The sequence below is a fragment of the Lissotriton helveticus genome, chromosome 4_1 (assembly GCF_964261635.1).
Source record: "Lissotriton helveticus chromosome 4_1, aLisHel1.1, whole genome shotgun sequence".
Classification (NCBI taxonomy): Eukaryota; Metazoa; Chordata; class Amphibia; order Caudata; family Salamandridae; genus Lissotriton; species Lissotriton helveticus.
In genome coordinates this window covers 275,581,899-275,601,989 of record NC_136063.1, presented here as the reverse complement: position 1 = coordinate 275,601,989, position 20,091 = coordinate 275,581,899, and the positions used below count along the sequence as shown (strand labels likewise).

Here is a 20,091-nt window from a genome sequence, read left to right as displayed (position 1 = left end):
TGTAATGTGGATCTGAAGACACAGAACATTGCCTCAGTTTATAGAAAACTATGACAACATTTATTACAATCTGTAATGCACTTACTCTTTGGTGATGTGATTATCTCACTGCCTATTGATCAGTCCACTCGTGTACACTCTTCAGCTCAAAGAAGAGTGCAGCCCTCTACAAGCGAATTGACTCCTGCATATTTGGCTATTTGTTGGAGAAGATCTGAACATTCGTCTAGTTGGCAGCTTTGGACTGTCCCAAATCAGACAAACCCTCCAGATACTGGGTAAGTTGTATGATTTTTCTATAATTGTATTGTGCTAGTATTGTATTAGCTTGGTTCCCAGACTGTTCCGGAGAGGTGCATGTTTGCTTACTATCATTCAAAATGTTTTAGATTTTTCGTTCGGTCTGCTGCATTGTGGTCCTCCTTCTCTGATCCAAAGACAGACAAATGCCTTCTCACCGCCTGGAGATCCAGGGACCGCATCATCTGCCGCCCAGAATCAGACTACTACAAGCATGTGTCGCTGGGTGGAGTTCACTATATATTCTCAAACTCTGAAATGGAATGAGAATGCAGAACATATAGAGGAATATAACATCTAAACAAATAATAGAATGGGCATCTACATGAGCACAAGTATAGTTGTTAAATCTTTGTACGGGTGGTAGGAGTGAAAAACGATCCCAAAATGTCATTCACAAAGGCTGCTGCTACAGGTATTAATGGGATGCTAGTACAGTATATTGCTCCCAACACATGGCGAAATTGAGCATTCTGATAAAATCAATACTTTGGGCCTCATTAGGACGGCGGGCGGATTGACCCTGCCGGGCCGGCGGTAGTCACAACCGGCCCGGCGGGGGCAATGCGCCCGCCATCCCTGTAGAAAAGACCCCCCACCGTATTACAATGGCTGGGGGGTCCATGGCAGACGGAAAGACCGTCCGCTGCTTATCCACCCGGTCGACATCTCGACCTGGCGGAGAAGGGTTCAATATGGTGGCGGTGTCTGAAAGACGCCGCCAGCCATATTAGAATGTGCATTTCTGAATGCCTTTTTGTGGCGTCTTTGCTGCCATGGAAAGGCATGCAGAGTCTGCTTGGGGGGCCCTTTGACGTCCCCATGGACTCCGGGGGGTGTACATGGGGGGTTCCTATGGTACCCCCCTGCCTTTCAAAGAACAACGTGGCAGGCACCGCACAAAATGCATTTTTAGCATTGCGGCGGGCGGTTAGCACCGCCCGCCTCAATGTTAAAAATACAGGATGCGCCCGCCAGTGTGGCGGGCGCATCATAATGGGGTGTGCGGGACCGCCGCTAGCATTGCGGGCGGTACCATTCCCCACTGGTATGGCGGGCGGACAAAGTCCGCCCGCCATACTAATGTGCCCCTTTGTCTGAATTTACTCTCAATTTACTCTTAATTGTATTTGGAAAATGATGAAAATGAAGAAACTGAAGAGTAATGTTGATGATGGCAACCAGTACAGATAATCAAAAAGGCGAAAGAGCTTTCTCTGAAATACCAGCAATCCTGGGATAAGTGCATTGGAATGATCCAGATGAAAGCAGACAGCGTGCTGACATTAGCTTCGCATGTGGTGGTTTTGCATGTGAGCGTCCAATGTTGGATTGCAAAATGGGTCCAATTTTGTCCAGGAAAGCAAAGATGTTTTCTTTCCGCAGTCAAAATGTAATGACATCCTTCTCTTGTTGGTCAATGGGGCGGACCCTCTGTAGAACGATCCTCTCCTTCTTTCTTTTATCGAGATTGCCTTGTCGCAGATGCTGGTTGACTCTCAAAATTACAATTGTGATGGCTGTATATTCATTTCCTGCCATCAAAATGTCATTTTGTCATTTTGATGTGTGTTGAGGTATATGATGTCTCGAGATATATTCTGCCAATTGCACTACTTGTTACGCCTTCTAGGACCATATGTATGTTTTTAACACAACTTGACCTTTGCGTTGTACTGCATGAGTCTATGTTACATTAGTAAATATCATTGCGTTGGTTTTGCAATGGTTTTGCGACGGAACACCCACCTTGCATACATTAAAGGCATTTTGATGCAACATGATACAATGCAGACCAGGCACCTCGCAGAGGCTGAAAAGTAACGCAAAACTAATACTACAGCACTTAATGTAACATTGAGAATTATGTCCTCTTGTGTGAGGCACTTATGACGCAAGAGCTTTGTAAATCTAGGAATTAGTAACTCTGCCTGTAACCCTATACTTAGTACAATAGTAAATCAGTCATATCAGCAGGTCTGCTGATATAGCAACGTCCATCTGAAGCTATAAATAGCCACATATTTTGACGCTGACACATGACCTCAGAATTTGTGGTCACAGATGTGTTTTACCATACTTCAATTCAATGTAGGTGTGAATTAGATCTATAATGAATAAACTGCACAATCAGAGATGTTAATCCATACTGTACATGCTTCAGATATCCTCCTCCTCAGCTACCTGTGCCCTGCTAAAATGGTTTGTCTTTTCCTGCTGAATTAGATCTCTATACAGAGGTACAAGCATGGCTACCTTTCAGACAATCAAAAATATACCAACACTTGTAAAGCAAATTTAAAAGTTCAGGCCACCATGTCTGTGGCATTTGGGCTAGTTATGAAGCTCCAGTTCTGGAACAGGATATTTTCCCCACAATATAAAAAGGAATGTGAGGCAGTATAGACATATGGGCTTACTGCTACAGGGACCATGTCTCATGAGGGTAAATGTGAATTAATTCTTCATAAAGTGCGACGGTGATTGTTATTAAAGTTGGAAAAAAAATATCTGCAGTGAAATTGTAGTTATATATTTTACTCTTGGTACTGATGATATATACTACCTTTATAGTATTCACAGTATATAGGAAGGAGGTCATCACCTGACCTGTGCTTGTTATGCTTGCATTTTCTGGTAAAGTGCTCTGCCATCAACTAATTTTTTACAAGAGAGTGTCCAATCTATATAGATTGTCTTCTATTCTCTATGCAACATCCTTGGTACGTGTCAGTAGAAGCTATAGGAATACTCTTAAAGTGGACTTCACTGTCCTGTTCAGTGGTGGGTGAGTCAGCGGCAGAGGTGAGCTCCTTAACCTTGAGGTTGTTCCCAGCAATGTTTGTTTTTCAAATGTAAACATTTGATGTGAGGATGTCCTGCAGCAGGCACACTCCTAGATTAGAACTAGAACGTAGTAAATGTGAATGTGTAGTTGGGAATACATTGTTTAGGGTAGTGGTTAGTATTACGTTAGGTATAATGAGGAGCTGACACCGTTAAAGACTAGATGTAAACAGGCTGAAAGTAAGTGGAGGAAGAACTATTTTGAGGCAGACAAGGTGGCCTTTAAAAATACGCTCCACTCCTATAAAGTACGAATAGGTAAAACCAAGGCTAAATACCTTGAGGAGATTATTTTGCTTGCCCCGAATAAGTCACAAACCCTTTTCAACCTGGTTAGAGGCTTTTCCAACCCAGACTGTGCTAAATCCATTATCCCGACCTCACAAGAACTGTGTGATAACCTGGCAAGCTTTTTCAAGGAAAAAATCTGTAAAATTTTAATGGGACTGAAACCCTCAGGTGAAGAGGGTGGGCACATACAGACTGATAACGTGACTGTATCAAGTAACAATATAATTAACATGGAACACATGTCACTTTATGATCACTTCCCGATGCCCTTATATGAGGATTTTCATGTAATCGCTGCTGGGGTTTCCTCTGGTTCCCCCAGGGACCCGCTTCCTCATAAGTTCTGGAAGCTGTTTGGAGGCAAACTCTTCCCGCTTCTATACCAGATCTGTAGTCAATCTTTAGTCACAGCTGTAGTCCCAGACTACTGGAAAATTTTATTAAAAAGTCATCATTGGATCCGCACAACCCAGCCAACTATAGACCCATTTCCCTGCTACCTTACCCGATTAAGATTCTAGAAAGGGTAGTAACTAAATCCCTCTCTAAGTATGTTGAGGATAACCAGCTGCTGGACGAGGTCCAATTCGGGTTTCGTCCCGCACATGGGACCAAGACTGCCTTGGTGGTGGTCCTGGATGACTTGAGAATGCGGGCCGACAGTGGTCAGGCAGCCTTTTTAGTGCTGCTTGACATGTCGGCCACGTCCGACACAGTCAATCACCAGATACTGATCAGAAGGCTGGAGGAATTGGGTATTGTGGGCAAGGCCCGAGATTGGATCCATTCTTACCTCTCGGATAGGCAGCAGGCAGTGTTTCTGCCGCCTTTCTTCTCTGAATACAGTAAGGTTAAACAAGGGATCCCTCAGGGCTCGGCCATCAGCACGATCTTGTTTAATCTATACCTTCGCCCTCTCATTGTTCTGATAAAATCGTTAAGAATTAATGTAATCAATTATGCGGATGACACTCAGCTTGTCCTCTCTTTTGAGGGCAACAATGCAGTGTTCTTGGAAAAGTTTCATGACTGTCTTCATCAAACGGCAGGCTGGTTGAAATTGAACTCCCTACAATTTAATGAGGACAAAACAGAAGTTCTGTGCTGTATGACCAGCCGTATTCAGCGTCCTCTTCCTACAGATTTTTGGCCTGGTTCGATCAACAACAATTCCTTACTGCCTACTAAAACCGTGCGCAATTTAGGGGTCCTGATGGACAGTAATATCCAGTTAGACTCCCAGGTAAATAAAAAGGTGTGCACCTGTATAGCTTTACTTCGAGCTTTGCGCAAGATCCTCCCGTTTTTGCCGGTTGCCACTAGGCCTGAAGTGGTTCAGAGCATTGTGTTAAGCAGTATTGATTACTGTAATGCGCTGCTTTTGGGTGCTCCAGCCTCTCTGCTCAAGAAGCTACAGAGAGTGCAGACAATGGCAGCAAAACTCGCATTAAATCGGCCATGGGGTGCGTCATCTTCTTGGGCCCTTAGGGCCCTTCACAGGTTGCCAGTTGTACAAAGGATACACTTTAAGGCATTATGCATTGTCTATAGGGCAGTACATAACATCGGGCCTAGGGTACTTCAGAGGAAATTTGCATGGTATGTGCCTGCTAGATCTTTACGCTCTTCCTCTGTACACCTTATTTGAGTACCCCATGTCAAGAAAGTGTGAACAGGAGGTAGATCTTTTAGCTTTACTGCCTCCAGACTCTGGAACGCTCTTTCCCAGAGTCTTAGACAGTTGAACACATTGTCTGGCTTCAGGAAGGAACTGAAAACCAGTAGACCTCGCTTTTTCTGTTGCTCCCGCTGTTCTGTAATCTATGCGCCAGGATACCCTTTGGGTGACAGTCGCGCTATATAAGTGTACCTTACATTACATTACATTACATTACCTGCCAATGACATGCTAGTTTTTTTGCTTGGCCACTGTCACTTCAGAACCAGCTTGGTATTCGAGAATAAGAAAGACTTCCCGGCACCTGAATCATTTTTGCATGCCTGCCATACAAACATTAGAACAGCAGTTCCTATCCCTACCTAGCTCTGACCTACATGATCTGATTTCAAAAGGTGGGGAAGATGGAACCCTCATTAGATACAGCCCCCTTGTATCCTTCTAGAACCTAGAGCTTTAAAAACATGACTAATTCTTTATTAGCCAGCCTCATTCGGTCCCTTTTTCACACTGTAAAGCTTTTGTACCCAATGACTAAGATTCACAATGGGCTCCTGAATCACATATCTGCTCTGCATGTAGCCCTTCTTGTATTCAGTTACACGGTTGACACTTTCTTGCTCCAAAAATATTTCTAGGTGCAAATCTAGAACTTTCACCAGATTCAATCTGACCATATGGATTTGCAGACCAGTCACTTGAGATGTTGAGTGACATGTCAAACCTCCAGCGGGCACTTGTATATTGCTGCCTATTTCTCTATTTTCTATGAACTTACTTTTTTGCAACATTCCTTTTAAGACCACATAGTACACCTGTAGTTTGTATTCACAAATACACAAGGGAGGATCCAATCCCACTAGAGCCAACATTCTTATTGGGAAATGAAACAAAATACAGCTGGATCCATATCTGTTATAAAAGGGATGTGAAGGAAGTGGAGAGAAGGGGAGGGTTAAAGGTGGGACGCAAGTGGCGTAGGGCAGGCAGGTGGGGAAAATCCAAACAGATAAACCTTAGTAATCTGAAACATATTATTAATAGTGCTGCTAAACAAAAATACAACGCTGCATGTATATATGAATGCAAACAATAACAATAGGATAATGACTTTCCATTAACTTTCTATGCTACGCCGTTTTGGACTTAATTTTAATGGGAGACTTAACTTTTGCCTAAACTTTGAACCCTGGTCAGATTTTCTTCTTTTTTGTTACATTTAAGGTCTATAGTTTTACTTACATTTTTTATGGCACTTGACATCCTTTATTTGTATGTATGTATTTATGTATATGGCATTGCTATAGTGCAAACCTTCCCAAAAGGCAGCGGAGTGTTGTACCTTGTAAAAGACAAGCATAAAGTCAAAAAGCAATAGGAGAGGAAACTGGGTTGTGGACTGGTAATATCTTACGATGTAGTGTTCTTTAAATAGATCTGCAAATCTTTCCTAAATTGGAGCACTGTTGCTTCGGCCTGATGGAAATGAAGATAGTGTTTCAGTTTGTGGATGCATGAATAGAAAAAGCCTGCTTTCTAGTTTTATTTCTTTTTTACACTTCTTAGTTTGCAGTCTGATGGTGTCCTGGCTACGGGTATGCTGAGAATCATCAGAGATGGTGAGCTTGTCTGCAAGGTAAGTGGGAGAGCTGGTTGTAATGCCTATGTAAACATGCAGCTGGTTTTGAAGATGGCGTAGGCCGGTTCGAGGGGAAGCGATGGAGTTCTATCAGGATGGGGGTGATGTGATCAAATTTCTTCAGGTCCTGGGTGAGACATGCTAAATGTTATGTTATGTTATATGGGATAGATTTTTATAGAGTGCACTGCTGCCCCAGCAAAGAGCGTCCTGGCACTGAGAGCAGAAAACTGCAAAGCAGGTCACAGAACGAGACAGCTTATAACGGAGGCAAAAGGTGTGTTTTCACAGCTTTCCGAAAAGGCAGGTAGGACTTTATACTGCAAATGGAGATGGGTAGTGCATGTAGGACTCCCCAAAGGGGTGTCAATGTGGAGTCTGGTAGGCCATGGAGTAGGGCTTTACCACCATGCAGATTTGAGAGTAAGAGGGTAACCGCAGTTCTGAAGGTGCTTTCTGGGGCCTGTATTACAGATGGAGCCCCGGGGGGGCGCAACAGTTGTTTTTGCCCGCTTTGCACGCCCCTGGGGCACTTTGGGATTATAGAAGTGGACACAGATGCTTGTGAGTCTCCTTCTAAAATACCGATAGCATCAACAAAGCGTGTTCCCTCGTTTGCATAATTTGCATAGGGGTGTGCCATATGCAAACGAGGGACTTCCTTTGATTCTGCGCCTGTGCCATTTTCCAACGCGGGCGCACAGTCATAGTCCTCAGGAGAAGCACTGACAGTGCGCCATTAAAAAGGTGGCACACTGTCAGTGTGCCTCCTGACAGCTGCCCTCTGCAGGGGGTAAAGGGGGATCCATGGACCCCCCCGGACATCCTCTTCCAGGCGGGTGCAATCACTGACTTCACCCGCCTGCAAGGGGATCTGTAAACCCCTTTGGAGGTGCAGGCAGGCGCCACCTTCACTTTGAAAACACGGAGCATCTGCTTTGTGTTTTCACATGAATGTGCTGCCCTTGGGACAGCGTGAGTTCGCGGCTGCCCTGGGGGCAGTGGATACACCATAATGGAGTGCATTATCACTGTTTGCGCCCGGCGCACCTTTTGATAGGTGCGCCCGGTGCAAACAGTGATAATATGTATTACGGCCCCTGGAAGTCATGGTTTGGTTTTCTCTAGAAGAGAAGGCTAGTACTAAGACACCTTTTTTTTGTTTGGCAATAAGTTTCTTGGGGGCGAGGTTGGTGTCTCTAAGTGACTTGGCATTTGGTGAAAGTTGAAGTTCGAAGCTGTCAATGTTCATGTCAGTGAACCAGGTTTGTATTGTATCTTGTTTGTGGTTCTTGGCAAATAACTGAATTCTGTCTTGGCTTGCTTGAACTTCAAGTAGGCCTGCAACATCCAGGTCTGGATAATATGCAAGCAGTGTTTGAGGCATTGGATGTCTAAAGCAGAGGAGACTTTAAAGTAGAGTTGTTTATCATCATGATATTGGTGAATCTTGATGCTATTATCTGGGGGTAAAGCAGCAAGCAACTCCATGTAAAGGACTTCACACGTGATATTGATCTTTTGTGACCTGGCGGTGCCCATGTGAATAAACTGGTGTTGGTTGGAAAGGTAGGAGGAGAACCAGTAAAGGACCAGTGCAAAACATTATATAACAACCTTGTTGTTTTAATGGCGTATTACACACAGCTTACATATATTTCTTGAGAATTGTCTTGTTACTTGGGACATTCTGCAGAGGCGACAAGGTCACCCTTATTGATTCTTGTTTTATTCTATGGATTCTTCTGTTAGGTCAGTGTAGGAGCTCAACAATACCTCACAAAAAAAGTGCTCTCCCTATTATGCCAGTAGATTTTCCTACAGATTTTATTACTCATTATCATTAAATTACAGCAAGTAATTTAATGATAGTGATCCAGCTTTAGTACAAGTATTTAAGCCACATTGCACTGATAAGCAAATGGAAGACCCATTGGTCTACAAATCATCTAAATCCTGGAATATTTATGTGTGTGAGAAGAAATATTAACAGAACTATCAATCCTAATAACAATATTAAAAATAAATGTCCAGTGTTAAAGCTCAGTTTAAAGTCAAATGTTGGGTCACCACAGCAGACATCACACAAAACCAAATAGTAATTATCTATGAATATTAGAAAAATATATTGCAATGTTTTGTGTTGCTGTCTCCGAATATTTTTGGGACGAGACTAGTTCAGAAAGTGAGAGAAAAATTCAGTTAACAACGAATCTGCCCTTCTTGCAGGGTATTAAAAAGTATGAGACTCCTTACTCAAAGACTATGACTTCTTTTCCTAGCAGGTCATTCCCTAGTAAATAAGTATGTTATCATTAAACTCACCTAAAAAGGGAGTGTGGGAATGATCTTATACAATTGTCTTTTACAAGTAGATATGTTCCCACCAGTGGGATATCTAAAACTGAAAAGTATGCTTCTCATGACAACTAATGCAGTTTCATTTACCATGGGCTCCCTCATCATAGTAATAGCTCCATTACAATAAAAGGGAAAGCTTCATTGCAGTAACTGACTGTTAAAACATGCCTTCATTGAATGTTTCCCTGTTTCATTTCAGATATTTTAAGGCATAATGTAGCTTCATTCAATAGGGATATAAAATGATATGTATGTGAGTAGAATTTAAAAATCTTAGGGCTTTATTACGAGCCTGGCAGTCCATGGATCACCAGACTCGTGGGGTCGCAGTGGCGGGGGTCTTCTGACTGCCCTATTACAACGAGGGTGGTCAGACCACACTGGGACCACCACATTCGCCAGGTATCAGAGATTCCTGGCTGTGTCACAGTGGTATTGAGACTGCAATATGCTTGGGAGGGCTGCTGTGGCCCCGCCAAGCCTATTATGATTTTCTCACTTTCACACTTTTCATGGCGGTGCAACTCCCATGAAACATGTGGCGCTGAGGAAACAAAGGGGACCCTGTACGGCATGTGGATGCACACAGGGGGGCACAACATGTGCTGCTGCTTGCACACCAGCAGCTGCGCGGCTTGGACTGCAGCAGTCCATGCAGTGCAGGTACAGCATTTGACATTCCTGTTGAGGTGCCTATTTCCTAGGCACCATCCTGGGAATGCCAAAGAACTGCCCACCAGACAGGAGAAATCTCCTAATCTGGCGGGCGGTTTGTACATGGGTTTGGCGGTGCAGGAGTGGGGCGTGGAACTGCCAAACTCATAGGATGGCCCTTAGAAAGGGACATTCAGTGGAAAATGTTGGTGAGTTCTCCATTACTATCTAACTCTTTGTAAGGCACTTTTTCATTAATATAGTTTGCATGCATTTTAATTTCATGTATTAAGTCCTCATCCAGACTTGCAGTTACAGTTACCTGAAACTGGTCCTGGTGGGCATGGAATTACTTCACCATATCTTAAATATGCCAGGCTGGATTATGTGAATTAATTTATTGGGTTAAGGTATAGGCTACTACAGGCTGAAATGTACAGAGGTCATAAAATGTAATTCATAATGCAATGTCACTGGTATTTTGAATATGGTTTTTAATACCATTTTTAAAGGTATCCATTGATCATAACTTGTAAACTGTACGATGTATTCCCAAAATCTGATTCAAGATGTATCATATCTTTCTTGTTTTATACTGTATGCATGTATGAGGAGTTTATGATTTGGAAGTTAGGCCAAGGAAGATGTATTCCACTGTCCTCACAAAGTAAAATCCACCATTTTTGGAGATCTCTACCCAGAAGAGATCTCACTGACTTCAGCAGAGCAACTGCCATGGTAACTCCACTGAAAACACTGAAGCTTTGTTGTGCGGGCACCATGTTCTATACAACCGTAAACCAAAGCAAGAGTTTGTTATTTTGGAAGCAAAAAACAAATGACCCTGACACACTTATAGTCTTCTCCCAGCAGGTGGGGATCATTTATTTGCTTTCTTTTTTGTAACAGCCAGAATATTTGAAACTCTGCTAGAAATAGGGTGGATAGTGTGAGGTACTGCTACTCATGGCCTAATACCGGTTGGGCCATCAGTAAAAAGCTTCTGCCGACACAGCGAGTGTTAGCTCCACCGTCAGAAACATGGCAGTTTCTTAACTCTAAGTAGAGGAACCTTAAGTTTGGTGAACAGTGAACGTTGTAATGGTTTTAATCGAGTGTCCAGTCATTCAAACTCTAAATCATCTCCTACAGCTTCATTAAAAATACATTTATAAAATAAGGGTACTTAGCATTGTAGCAAAAGTCTGCTAATGGCAACCAAAAGTAATGGATAAGGAGGCCCTATCTCATGGGCAAGGCCTAAGAAGGCTGAAACCAGTAGAAAGTTGGTTATTTTCCATTTATAAGGGACATTGCACACTGGTCAAAGAATGATGGAAAGGAATGCAGCCCAAACAAGAGCCAGTGGCTGGATTAATTTCTGATGTTTGTTGCTTCTAATTTTTCAGGTATACTGGTCATCAAATAAAAAAAGGCAATTCACGGTTACATGAGTGGCTGGTTTTTGAGTGATGGCCACTCACTGTTTGGAAACTTTGAGGACCTGCAGTCTTGCTGCCACTGCTCCTGGGGCTTCTCACGGACGCTGACAAGCGCGGCACCCGCTCCACGGGAGCGCCGCTGATCGACCCACTACCGCTGCGGGACTGCGAGGCATTGGAGACACCTGCAGCCTCTTCCCGCAGCAGCCACGCCCCCTTGCCTGCCGCAAGCTTAACCTTTCGTTTGGAAACTTTGAGGACCTGCAGTCTTGCTGCCACTGCTCCTGGGGCTTCTCACGGATGCTGACAAGCGCGGCACCCGCTCCACGGGAGCGCCGCTGATCGACCCACTACCGCTGCGGGACTGCGAGGCATTGGAGACACCTGCAGCCTCTTCCCGCAGCGGCCACGCCCCCTTGTGCCGCGAGCTTAACCTTTCGCGGCACCCGCTTTGCGGGTGCCACTCACTGTTTGGAAACTTTGAGGACCTGCAGTCTTGCTGCCACTGCTCCTGGGGCTTCTCACGGACGCTGACAAGCGCGGCACCCGCTCCACGGGAGCGCTGCTGATCGACCCACTACCGCTGCGGGACTGCGAGGCATTGGAGACACCTGCAGCCTCTTCCCGCAGCGGCCATGCCCCCTTGCCTGCCGCGAGCTTAACCTTTCGCTGCACCCGGTTTGCGGGTGCCACTCACTGTTTGGAAACTTTGAGGACCTGCAGTCTTGCTGCCACTGCTCCTGGGGCTTCTCACGGACGCTGACAAGCGCGGCACCCGCTCCACGGGAGCGCCGCTGATCGACCCACTACCGCTGCGGGACTGCGAGGCATTGGAGACACCTGCAGCCTCTTCCCGCAGCGGCCACGCCCACTTGCCTTGAGGGCTACAAGAGCAGTCCAGGCTCTTCGCGAAGCGGGACGCGCGAGGGACGGAGCGCGGTGCGAAGCCTGGGCAAAGGGCGGGCCGTTTGTGGCTGTTCGGTGGCTGAGTGAGGCTGGGCTGGGCCCAATCTCTTTTATTGTTTAAACGCCATCATTTTATCTTGTAAGTTTGCCCCTCCTTGATATTGAGCACCCTTGTCATTTGCCTATACTGCATTTACGTATAGTATTTGTCTTTTTTGCCATTTTCAACAAAGTCCTATTTTATTAGCGATCAGTAATATATCACTAACACTGATTTTATTAGAACTCATGGCTGCTAACCCCGAAAAAATTATGCTTGCTGAAGTAGCGGGAAATAGCAAAGGTCCTTTGGATAATTACTTCAGAAAACCTCCCCCCGATATGGAAAGGGATTGCTCACTGGCTGAACGCAGGGCAGAGCGTGGTCGCTCGATTGAAGCTATTAAAACCATATCCCCTGTGGGCGTATTATCCCAGATTAATCCAGTGGGTGTAGGTCTGATATTAGGAAACGAGGACCCGTTATCTATGCAGGGTATTCCTATTCTCCTGCGAGATACGCCCCCTTCTTCGACTGCCTTTAACAGTGTGGAACAAAATAACCTTTCAACTATTAGCGACATTAACACAGCTATAGAAATTATACCTGATACTCCCCGAGCAGTGGTGGGGAATTTAAAAAATAAAGCGGGAAAACGGGAAGCCGTTAAAGTCTTTGGACCGCCTCCAAACAAAAGAAGGAGGAGGGGAGGTGTTCCACAAAGAGTTAAGATCAGCCATACTGACTTTGGGAAGGGAAAAAAGGCTAAAGATACATCTGCTCTTACTACAAAGGCTATATTACTTCCCGATCCAGGCCAGGGGGTTTCACATGAAATAATATCACCCAAAAATACCCCCACACTGAGTGTGTCCAGTCCTGGTTCAACATCTACCAGGAACTGTACGACCAAGGAACAATTGTCCTCTGTCTCCCTTGACAGCATTGAACATTTACTTAAGTCATTTACATCTCCCATACTGGAGAGGCTGAAGAGGTTGGAGCAACGGCTGGGGGACTTAGAAACGGCCATTACCAACAAAGCAAGTCTGATGAAAGATTCAGCTAAGCCAGCCCTACTCCCCGCAGCCGCAGTCCCAACCTCTACCCCCGCAATCCGAAAGGATGTAAATCCATCTAGCAACCCTGTGAGCCGCAAACACCAAGGGGCGAATCTATCCAAGGTAGCCCATCAACTCGCCCCACATATCCCTAATGAATTTCCGAAGGGGGCTAGTATACCTCTTGGAGGAAATAAGTAAGAGCCAGGGGGGAGGGCACATCCAGATAGACCAGGAAACCATAGGGGCCGCCAAGTCGAATTACCACCTGACGCGGTCCCCTATGTGGTTGTACTCACGGGCGTCCCCATCCTACAAGATGGCAAGATGGAAGGCTTTAGTCAACTAAAAAACAAAGCCATGCATTGGCTTAGCCAGCACAGACCGCTCCCATGTAACATCAATGGTGAGATCGTCCATGTACGGCGACTTTCCTGGTTAGGGAGTAGAGAGAAAGACATAGAGGCTGATCTCATAATTATAAATTTTAGAGATCCAGGTGCGGTCAAACACATCCTAAATTGGATGCCAAGGACCAATGGTACAACCATTGCTCCCTGTGACCTAACCTATTTCTATCCAAGATCTCAGATAACTCCCTTAATGTCTTTAGGGGTCCCTTCTGGCCTATGGAATAATCCTCCCATAACATTTAATAACCAATACATGTGGCAGGCTCCCAATCCCATGATGCCAAAAAATGTATATGGGTGGAACACCGTTTCATACAGGGGACATGGAAATAACTACAGGGGGCTGGACCATTCACAAGGAATCAGGGGAATGGACCACTTGTTACCATTTACCCCCTTCGAGCTCACTAATAGATTTGAAGCACTCTCAGGCTTGGATGACTGCGAATGACGGTTGGGGCCCCCTGCTAATATGTCCTCAATTTACAGGACAAAAGGCAAAGAAGATAATTTGACTGCCCAAAGTTATATTCTGGCTCCTGTACACTCCAAGACTACGCCAGAATCCTGCCCTGTGATAGTCCCTCACCTTGAAATACAAGCACCTGGGGAAGAAATAACGCTACTCCCCCAGCTAGATAATCTGCCCGGGATAATGCCCTGTGACATAATGGAATCAGCCCCCGTGACACCTACGGTTGTAACATCCCCAACAAATATTGAAGTTCCTGGCAGCATAATAACGTGGAACATAGCGGGCTTGGCCACAAAAATCAATGATGCAGATTGGCGATCAATAACAATGACCCACTCAATTATAGCTCTCCAGGAAACATGGGCTAGGGAGCAATCCCATCTGTTGGGATTTAAAACTTTTTTTACTCCGGCAGTTCCCACCAAAATGGGTAGACATAAGGGAGGGCTGTCTATGTATCTTTCTATTTGTTCAGGTCCCACGGTCCTAGGGAGCTTTTTGGATTCCCCATACTATCAGATATTAAGGGTATCCTGGGGATCTCTGGAAAATTTAGCTATCATTAACTTCTACAATAATATCCCGATAGCACAAGTGGAAACCACATTTAAGAAATTTTCTAGTACCCTTAAGACGATCGTAGATAGCTGCCCAGGGGATTTGGCCCTCATGTGGGTAGGGGACTTTAATTGTCCAATATGTTCAAGGAGCCAACAGGGAGTGTGCGGTTGGGAAGATGAAACTACAGGGGCAACAACCCACTTTGCCCATACAAAACTAGGGGACTTGCTCAATAATTTAGTGGTGGACCATTCTATGGCATTCATTAATGAGGCTTGTTCAGTGCCTAAAACATTTGCACCTACATTTAATGCAAGAGGGGCAAAGTCAATTATTGATTTTACCTTACTCTCGTCACGCTATGCTCCATTAGTTAATAATTGGGAGACACTTACAAGTGGCATTAGTGACCATTACCCCATCTCAGTTCATTTTAAGCTAAATCTGGATACGCGGCCCCTTAATACTCAATGTAATTATGACTTTAACCCTATTCTTGGCCAGCGTAACGGATTCTGCATTAAATGGGAGAAGGTAATACCAGAGAGTTTCCAAAAAAACTTAGTGACTACTTCCCTTAAGAAAATCACTAAGGGGTCGATTAGGATCGCGGACGGACTTGAGTCCGTCCGCGACCCCTGAGGAGGAGGGAACGTCCGCATGGGCTGCGGCGTTCCCTCCGATCTGATTAGGATGTGACCGCCAGGGTGGCGGTCACATCCTCTATCTCTAACATTGCGGCGGGTGCAGCTTCAAGCTGCAACCGCCCCAATGTAAAAAATGCATGCACAGCATTTCCGTGCACAAAGCGGCAGGCACCGCGCGGTGCCTGCTGCATTGTGCACGCAAATGCAGGGGGGTACCATAGGTACCCCCCATGTGCACTCACCACCACCCCTTCACCCAGGGGGCCCGCAACGGGCCCCCGAAGTGAAGGTCCGTATGCTTTTCCATGGCGGCAATGCCGCCGTGGAAAAGCATATTTACACACACATCATAATATGGCGGACGGTGTCTCATAGACACCGCCTGCCATGTTATGGCTTTTCCGCCGCGGTCGGCTCCGACCGCGGCGGAAAAGCGGCGGACGGAATTCCAGACCCACCAGCCATCCTAATTTGGCGGTGGGTCTTTGGAGTCTCCGCCGCGGTTTTTCCGCATCCTCCAGGCCGGCGGACACTTCCGCCGGCCCGGAGGATGCGGAAAAACCGCCATCCTAATCGGCCCCTAAGTGTTTGACTTTAGAAGAGGATGAAGAACAAGTTCTGGTCTCCTTCAATAAAATTTGCTGTTTAATCAAACACCTCCTGACCAGAAATCCGCGTAATATAGGTAAGAGAACGCCAGGGTGGTTTGATCCAAATTGCTCCAGGGCATTGCGAGAACTCAAAAATGCATTGCATGCTACCCCACTAGACAGAGTACAGGTCAAAAGGGCAAGGCGTAAGTACCGTGCCGCTTTGATTAGAAGAAAGAAAGATTTAAAAGTCGAAGCCTGGGAAGCCCTCCATGCAGCGGCAACACAAAAGGACACTGTTGCCTTCTGGAAGGCTGTAAATGCTCCTTTTTATCAAGACGACCAAGGCTCTCGTCTAGACAATGCCATCACCGCTCAGGAGTGGGTATTCCACTTTCAAGCCCTGTATGGCACTACAGTTCTTCCTGTACTTTCCTCCGAAACAGCAATAACTAAGGAAGTTGTGGATTCCCCGTTCCCTCTAGACATTCAATTCAAACTAGAGGAGGTATATAAAGCTCTAAGGTAAAGTTCAGCCTCGAAAGCACCAGGACCAGACTCTGTCCCTATTGATGTTTTTAAAATGTATCCAGACCTGTGGGCTCCTCTACTCACCAGAGTTCTGAACTGCATGGCCAATAGAGGCTTTATCCCAACATGGAAGGAGGCAATTTTGGTCCCGATATACAAAAAGGGGGACAGGAATGATCCTGCCTGCTATCGGCCCATCTCTTTGTTAGATGGCTTTATGAAGATGGCAGGCAGGGTCATTCTTGCTCGTATTCAGGACTGGTTGGAGGGACAGGAAGTGCTATCACCTTTTCAGTATGGGTTCAGGGGTGGGCGGGGGACAATTGAGCAGGGGCTAAACCTCTCCCTAATCATCTCGAAATATATACATGCAAGGAAATCGAATTTGTATGTGACCTATGTGGACCTCAGTTCTGCATTTGATTGCGTTCTGCATGACAATCTCTGGCAGACTCTGAGGGATATCGGGCTGGACAATAAAATAATAGACTACATCAGAGAACTCTATGTGGAGGCAGGTGCGCGAGTTAGATACGGTCAGAGGGGGGAATGCACAGAGCTTTTTAAGATTAATAGAGGGGTAAGGCAGGGCTGCATCTTGGCTCCCCTGCTATTTAACCTATATATTAATGGGGTGGGTTCTTGCTTAACACAACAGTATTATGATTACCCTGTAATCAACGGCAAACCCATCCCCATTTTACTTTATGCCGACGATGCGGCTATCCTCTCACAGACTAAGGTGGGTCTCCAGAAAGCCGTCGAGACCTTCACTAACTTCATAAACACTAGAGGGCTACGTGTAAACGTCTCGAAGACGTTCACTATGTCATGTGGCCAAAAAAAACATAGATTACCACGCCCAATCGTTTTAAACTAAAGGAAGGTGGAGTTAGCCGATATATTTTGCTATTTGGGGGTTCACTTCGATAGGCAAGGCACCTGGAAGTCTGCTGTGAATGCAAGGGCCGTGGCATTTAATAGAGCAGTTGGTGCTCTAATGAGCTTTGCAAAAAAAAAATAGGAAATAGGCCAGTTAAGGAGCTCCTTCAAATATTCAAATCGAAATGTGTGGCTATTGGGACCTATGGGGCTGGCATCTGGGGCTGGCAGCAAGTGGAGGCGATTCAGCGAATCGAGAATAGGTTCCTCCGATTTATAACTGCTACACCTAGGATTACTCCTTTATATGTATTACACGCCGAAGTTGCTCTTATTTTCATCAAGGACATCATAAAACTTGCCCCAGTTTTACTTTGGCATAACGTCTGGACCAACCCTGCTATAGAACTGAACAGATCTATCATAAAGGATTGCTTAAGCTGTGATGGGTTGAAAAACATCAAATGGCTTACTTACATTAAGAACTTCGTCAGTGAGATTGGTCATCCTGAATATTTTACTGACCCAGCCTCATTGGAATCGCTCTCGCGATCTATGCTCAAAAAGATGTTGCTGGAACATTTGGAATTGCAAAGGTGGAAGGGTGAAAGGTCCAAAAAATCTGTCATGAGCCATGATGAAGTGACATCTAAGAGGGGCATCCAGTTGTATCTCGCAATAGATCACCCCCTACAGCATCGTAGGATCCTGACATACTTTCGCCTGGAATCCTTCTATAGACTCGTATCATTCCCGACCTGCAATGACTGGACGAGAGTAAAAAGGCGGTGTCCTTGTGATGACAAATCATTTCAATCAAATCACAGAACCCAATGGGGAAGTTACATATCCAGGGCCGGACTGAGAACCCAAAGCAGCCTGGTTAATTTTGTCTGACCAGCGTCTTCCGGGGCTAAGGGGCAATTCAAGAGTGAAGCACTGCTGGTTTTGTTACTGGGGGTCAAATTGCAGAACTGCTGCAAAACCATCCCCTAGTAACAAAACCAGCCGCCAGGGGAAACTCCTGATGCCCATTACGGCTAGTCCGGCCCTGTACATATCAGACTTCCCCCTTTTCCTCAATAGCTCATGGATCATATGGCTCTCATAAGAGCACTCTGGTTTACCGTCATATCTTGTCAATCCTGTCCACCTCTCAGAGGAAAGCAACTAGAGCACAAAAACAAACCACCGCATAGCTCTGTCCTGTGTGAAGCACAGACAACAATGCCTAATTAAGGTTTATAATTAAGTGTTTCAGACATTCAGGTAAGATTACTCCAGAACAAACTGTGCGATAAACTAAGATACCCTTGTCCCAAGATTGTCATTGGTCTGGTTCTAAACAGAGCCTTCAAATGCATAAACAGGGCTGCAATTAGAATCCACTCTCACTACCTCATCAATTGGCGATGCCTGTCAACCAAACATTTATGTTTCAACAGTGCAGTCATTTGTGCTGCCAAGATCTTACTGGTGGCCCAGCAATCCACATTTCTGTTGCCATCATTATGCATTATAACCAGCAGTACATTTTTGACTCTGATGGGATGGTGTTCACCCACCAGAGATAAATGCCTTTAGGAGAAAATTATGTTCCACAGGCTGTATTTTTCCACTGGTGAGTTTTTATTACTAGGGTATTTATCACTGATGGTAAATTAATAATCATTACATTTTCCTGTGAGTGATTGTTTATGGCCTAATACAGGGCTATAATCCATGGTTCTACTGCTGGTACTACTTTCAGCTATACATACCTTGGTACCAAAATAGATCTCAAAATGCTAATCACCTGCCAGCCTGTGACGTGTGTGGCATGGAGGTTCTTGCACTAGGGAGGATGACGAGGAAGGATTATAGATGCTTTTCAACTTTCCAGAGGAGAGACCGATTTCATGTAAGGGGCAGGCTATTAAACGCCTTTGCAACATTGCACTAGAGCAGTCGCCCCCTTTCTAGCTCAGTGCAAATTCTGACATTAGGCATGGTGTTAGTGCATCTGCGAAGCATGCTGGATATTAGCTATGTAAGTAATTAAAGTCTAATCAGTAGAGATTAAATAGGACTTTCTATTTGACTGTAGGCCAATGTGCAGACTTCCTAGCCCGGCATGTGCACTATTTTTTATTTACCCAAAACACACACCAAATATTGGCACCCTGTGTAAGCTGTAGCCTGAAATCTAGATGGTAGACAGCATGGCCCAGAGTGCAGAATCAAAGTGCAAGCAGGAGTGCAAACGCACTGGCACAGAATACATTGAGGAACATTGTGGATTGGGGGATGCCACGAGAGTGAGTTTCTTAGACCTATCCACTATGTTTAACACAGTGGATCATATCATACTCAAAATGAGACTTGGAGAGATAGAAATCACAGACACAGTAGCTGCTTGGTTCTCCTTTTTCTTGAAGGATCACCCGAATCGATCACCCGCATCCCTATCCCTACCTTTGTTTTGCAAGTACCTAGTACAATGTGGTGCCTCACAAGTTTACTCACTGTGTCTTATCTTGTTCAATGTCAACCCTTTGGCCTTGTTAACTAGATTGTTTGTCTGCCCGGCATATAAGTATGCTGAACACCCAGCTCCTTGTGCTCCTTGATGAGAATGCCCCATCTTCTTAGGGCCTGGTTCAGATCTCAGATAGGACATAAGGGGACTTATATTTCGGTAGACGGGATACCTGTCTCTGTTGTGATCTAAACCCTTCCACCGAGATCTAACTCAGGCCTTTCATCTAAACAAGTACTATCTCTTCTGGGCTTC

General features: G+C 45.2%; 1 protein-coding gene across 1 annotated transcript in view; it reads left to right on the top strand.

The window, feature by feature from the left end:
* LOC144827986 (uncharacterized) overlaps positions 1-11,199 on the top strand; it is a 35,556-nt gene extending 24,357 nt beyond the window's left edge. The window contains exon 3 of the mRNA XM_078686136.1: positions 11,180-11,199. Coding sequence (XP_078542262.1) covers positions 11,180-11,199 — 20 coding nt within the window. The remainder of the gene's footprint in view (positions 1-11,179) is intronic.
* Positions 11,200-20,091: the final 8,892 nt, after the last annotated feature.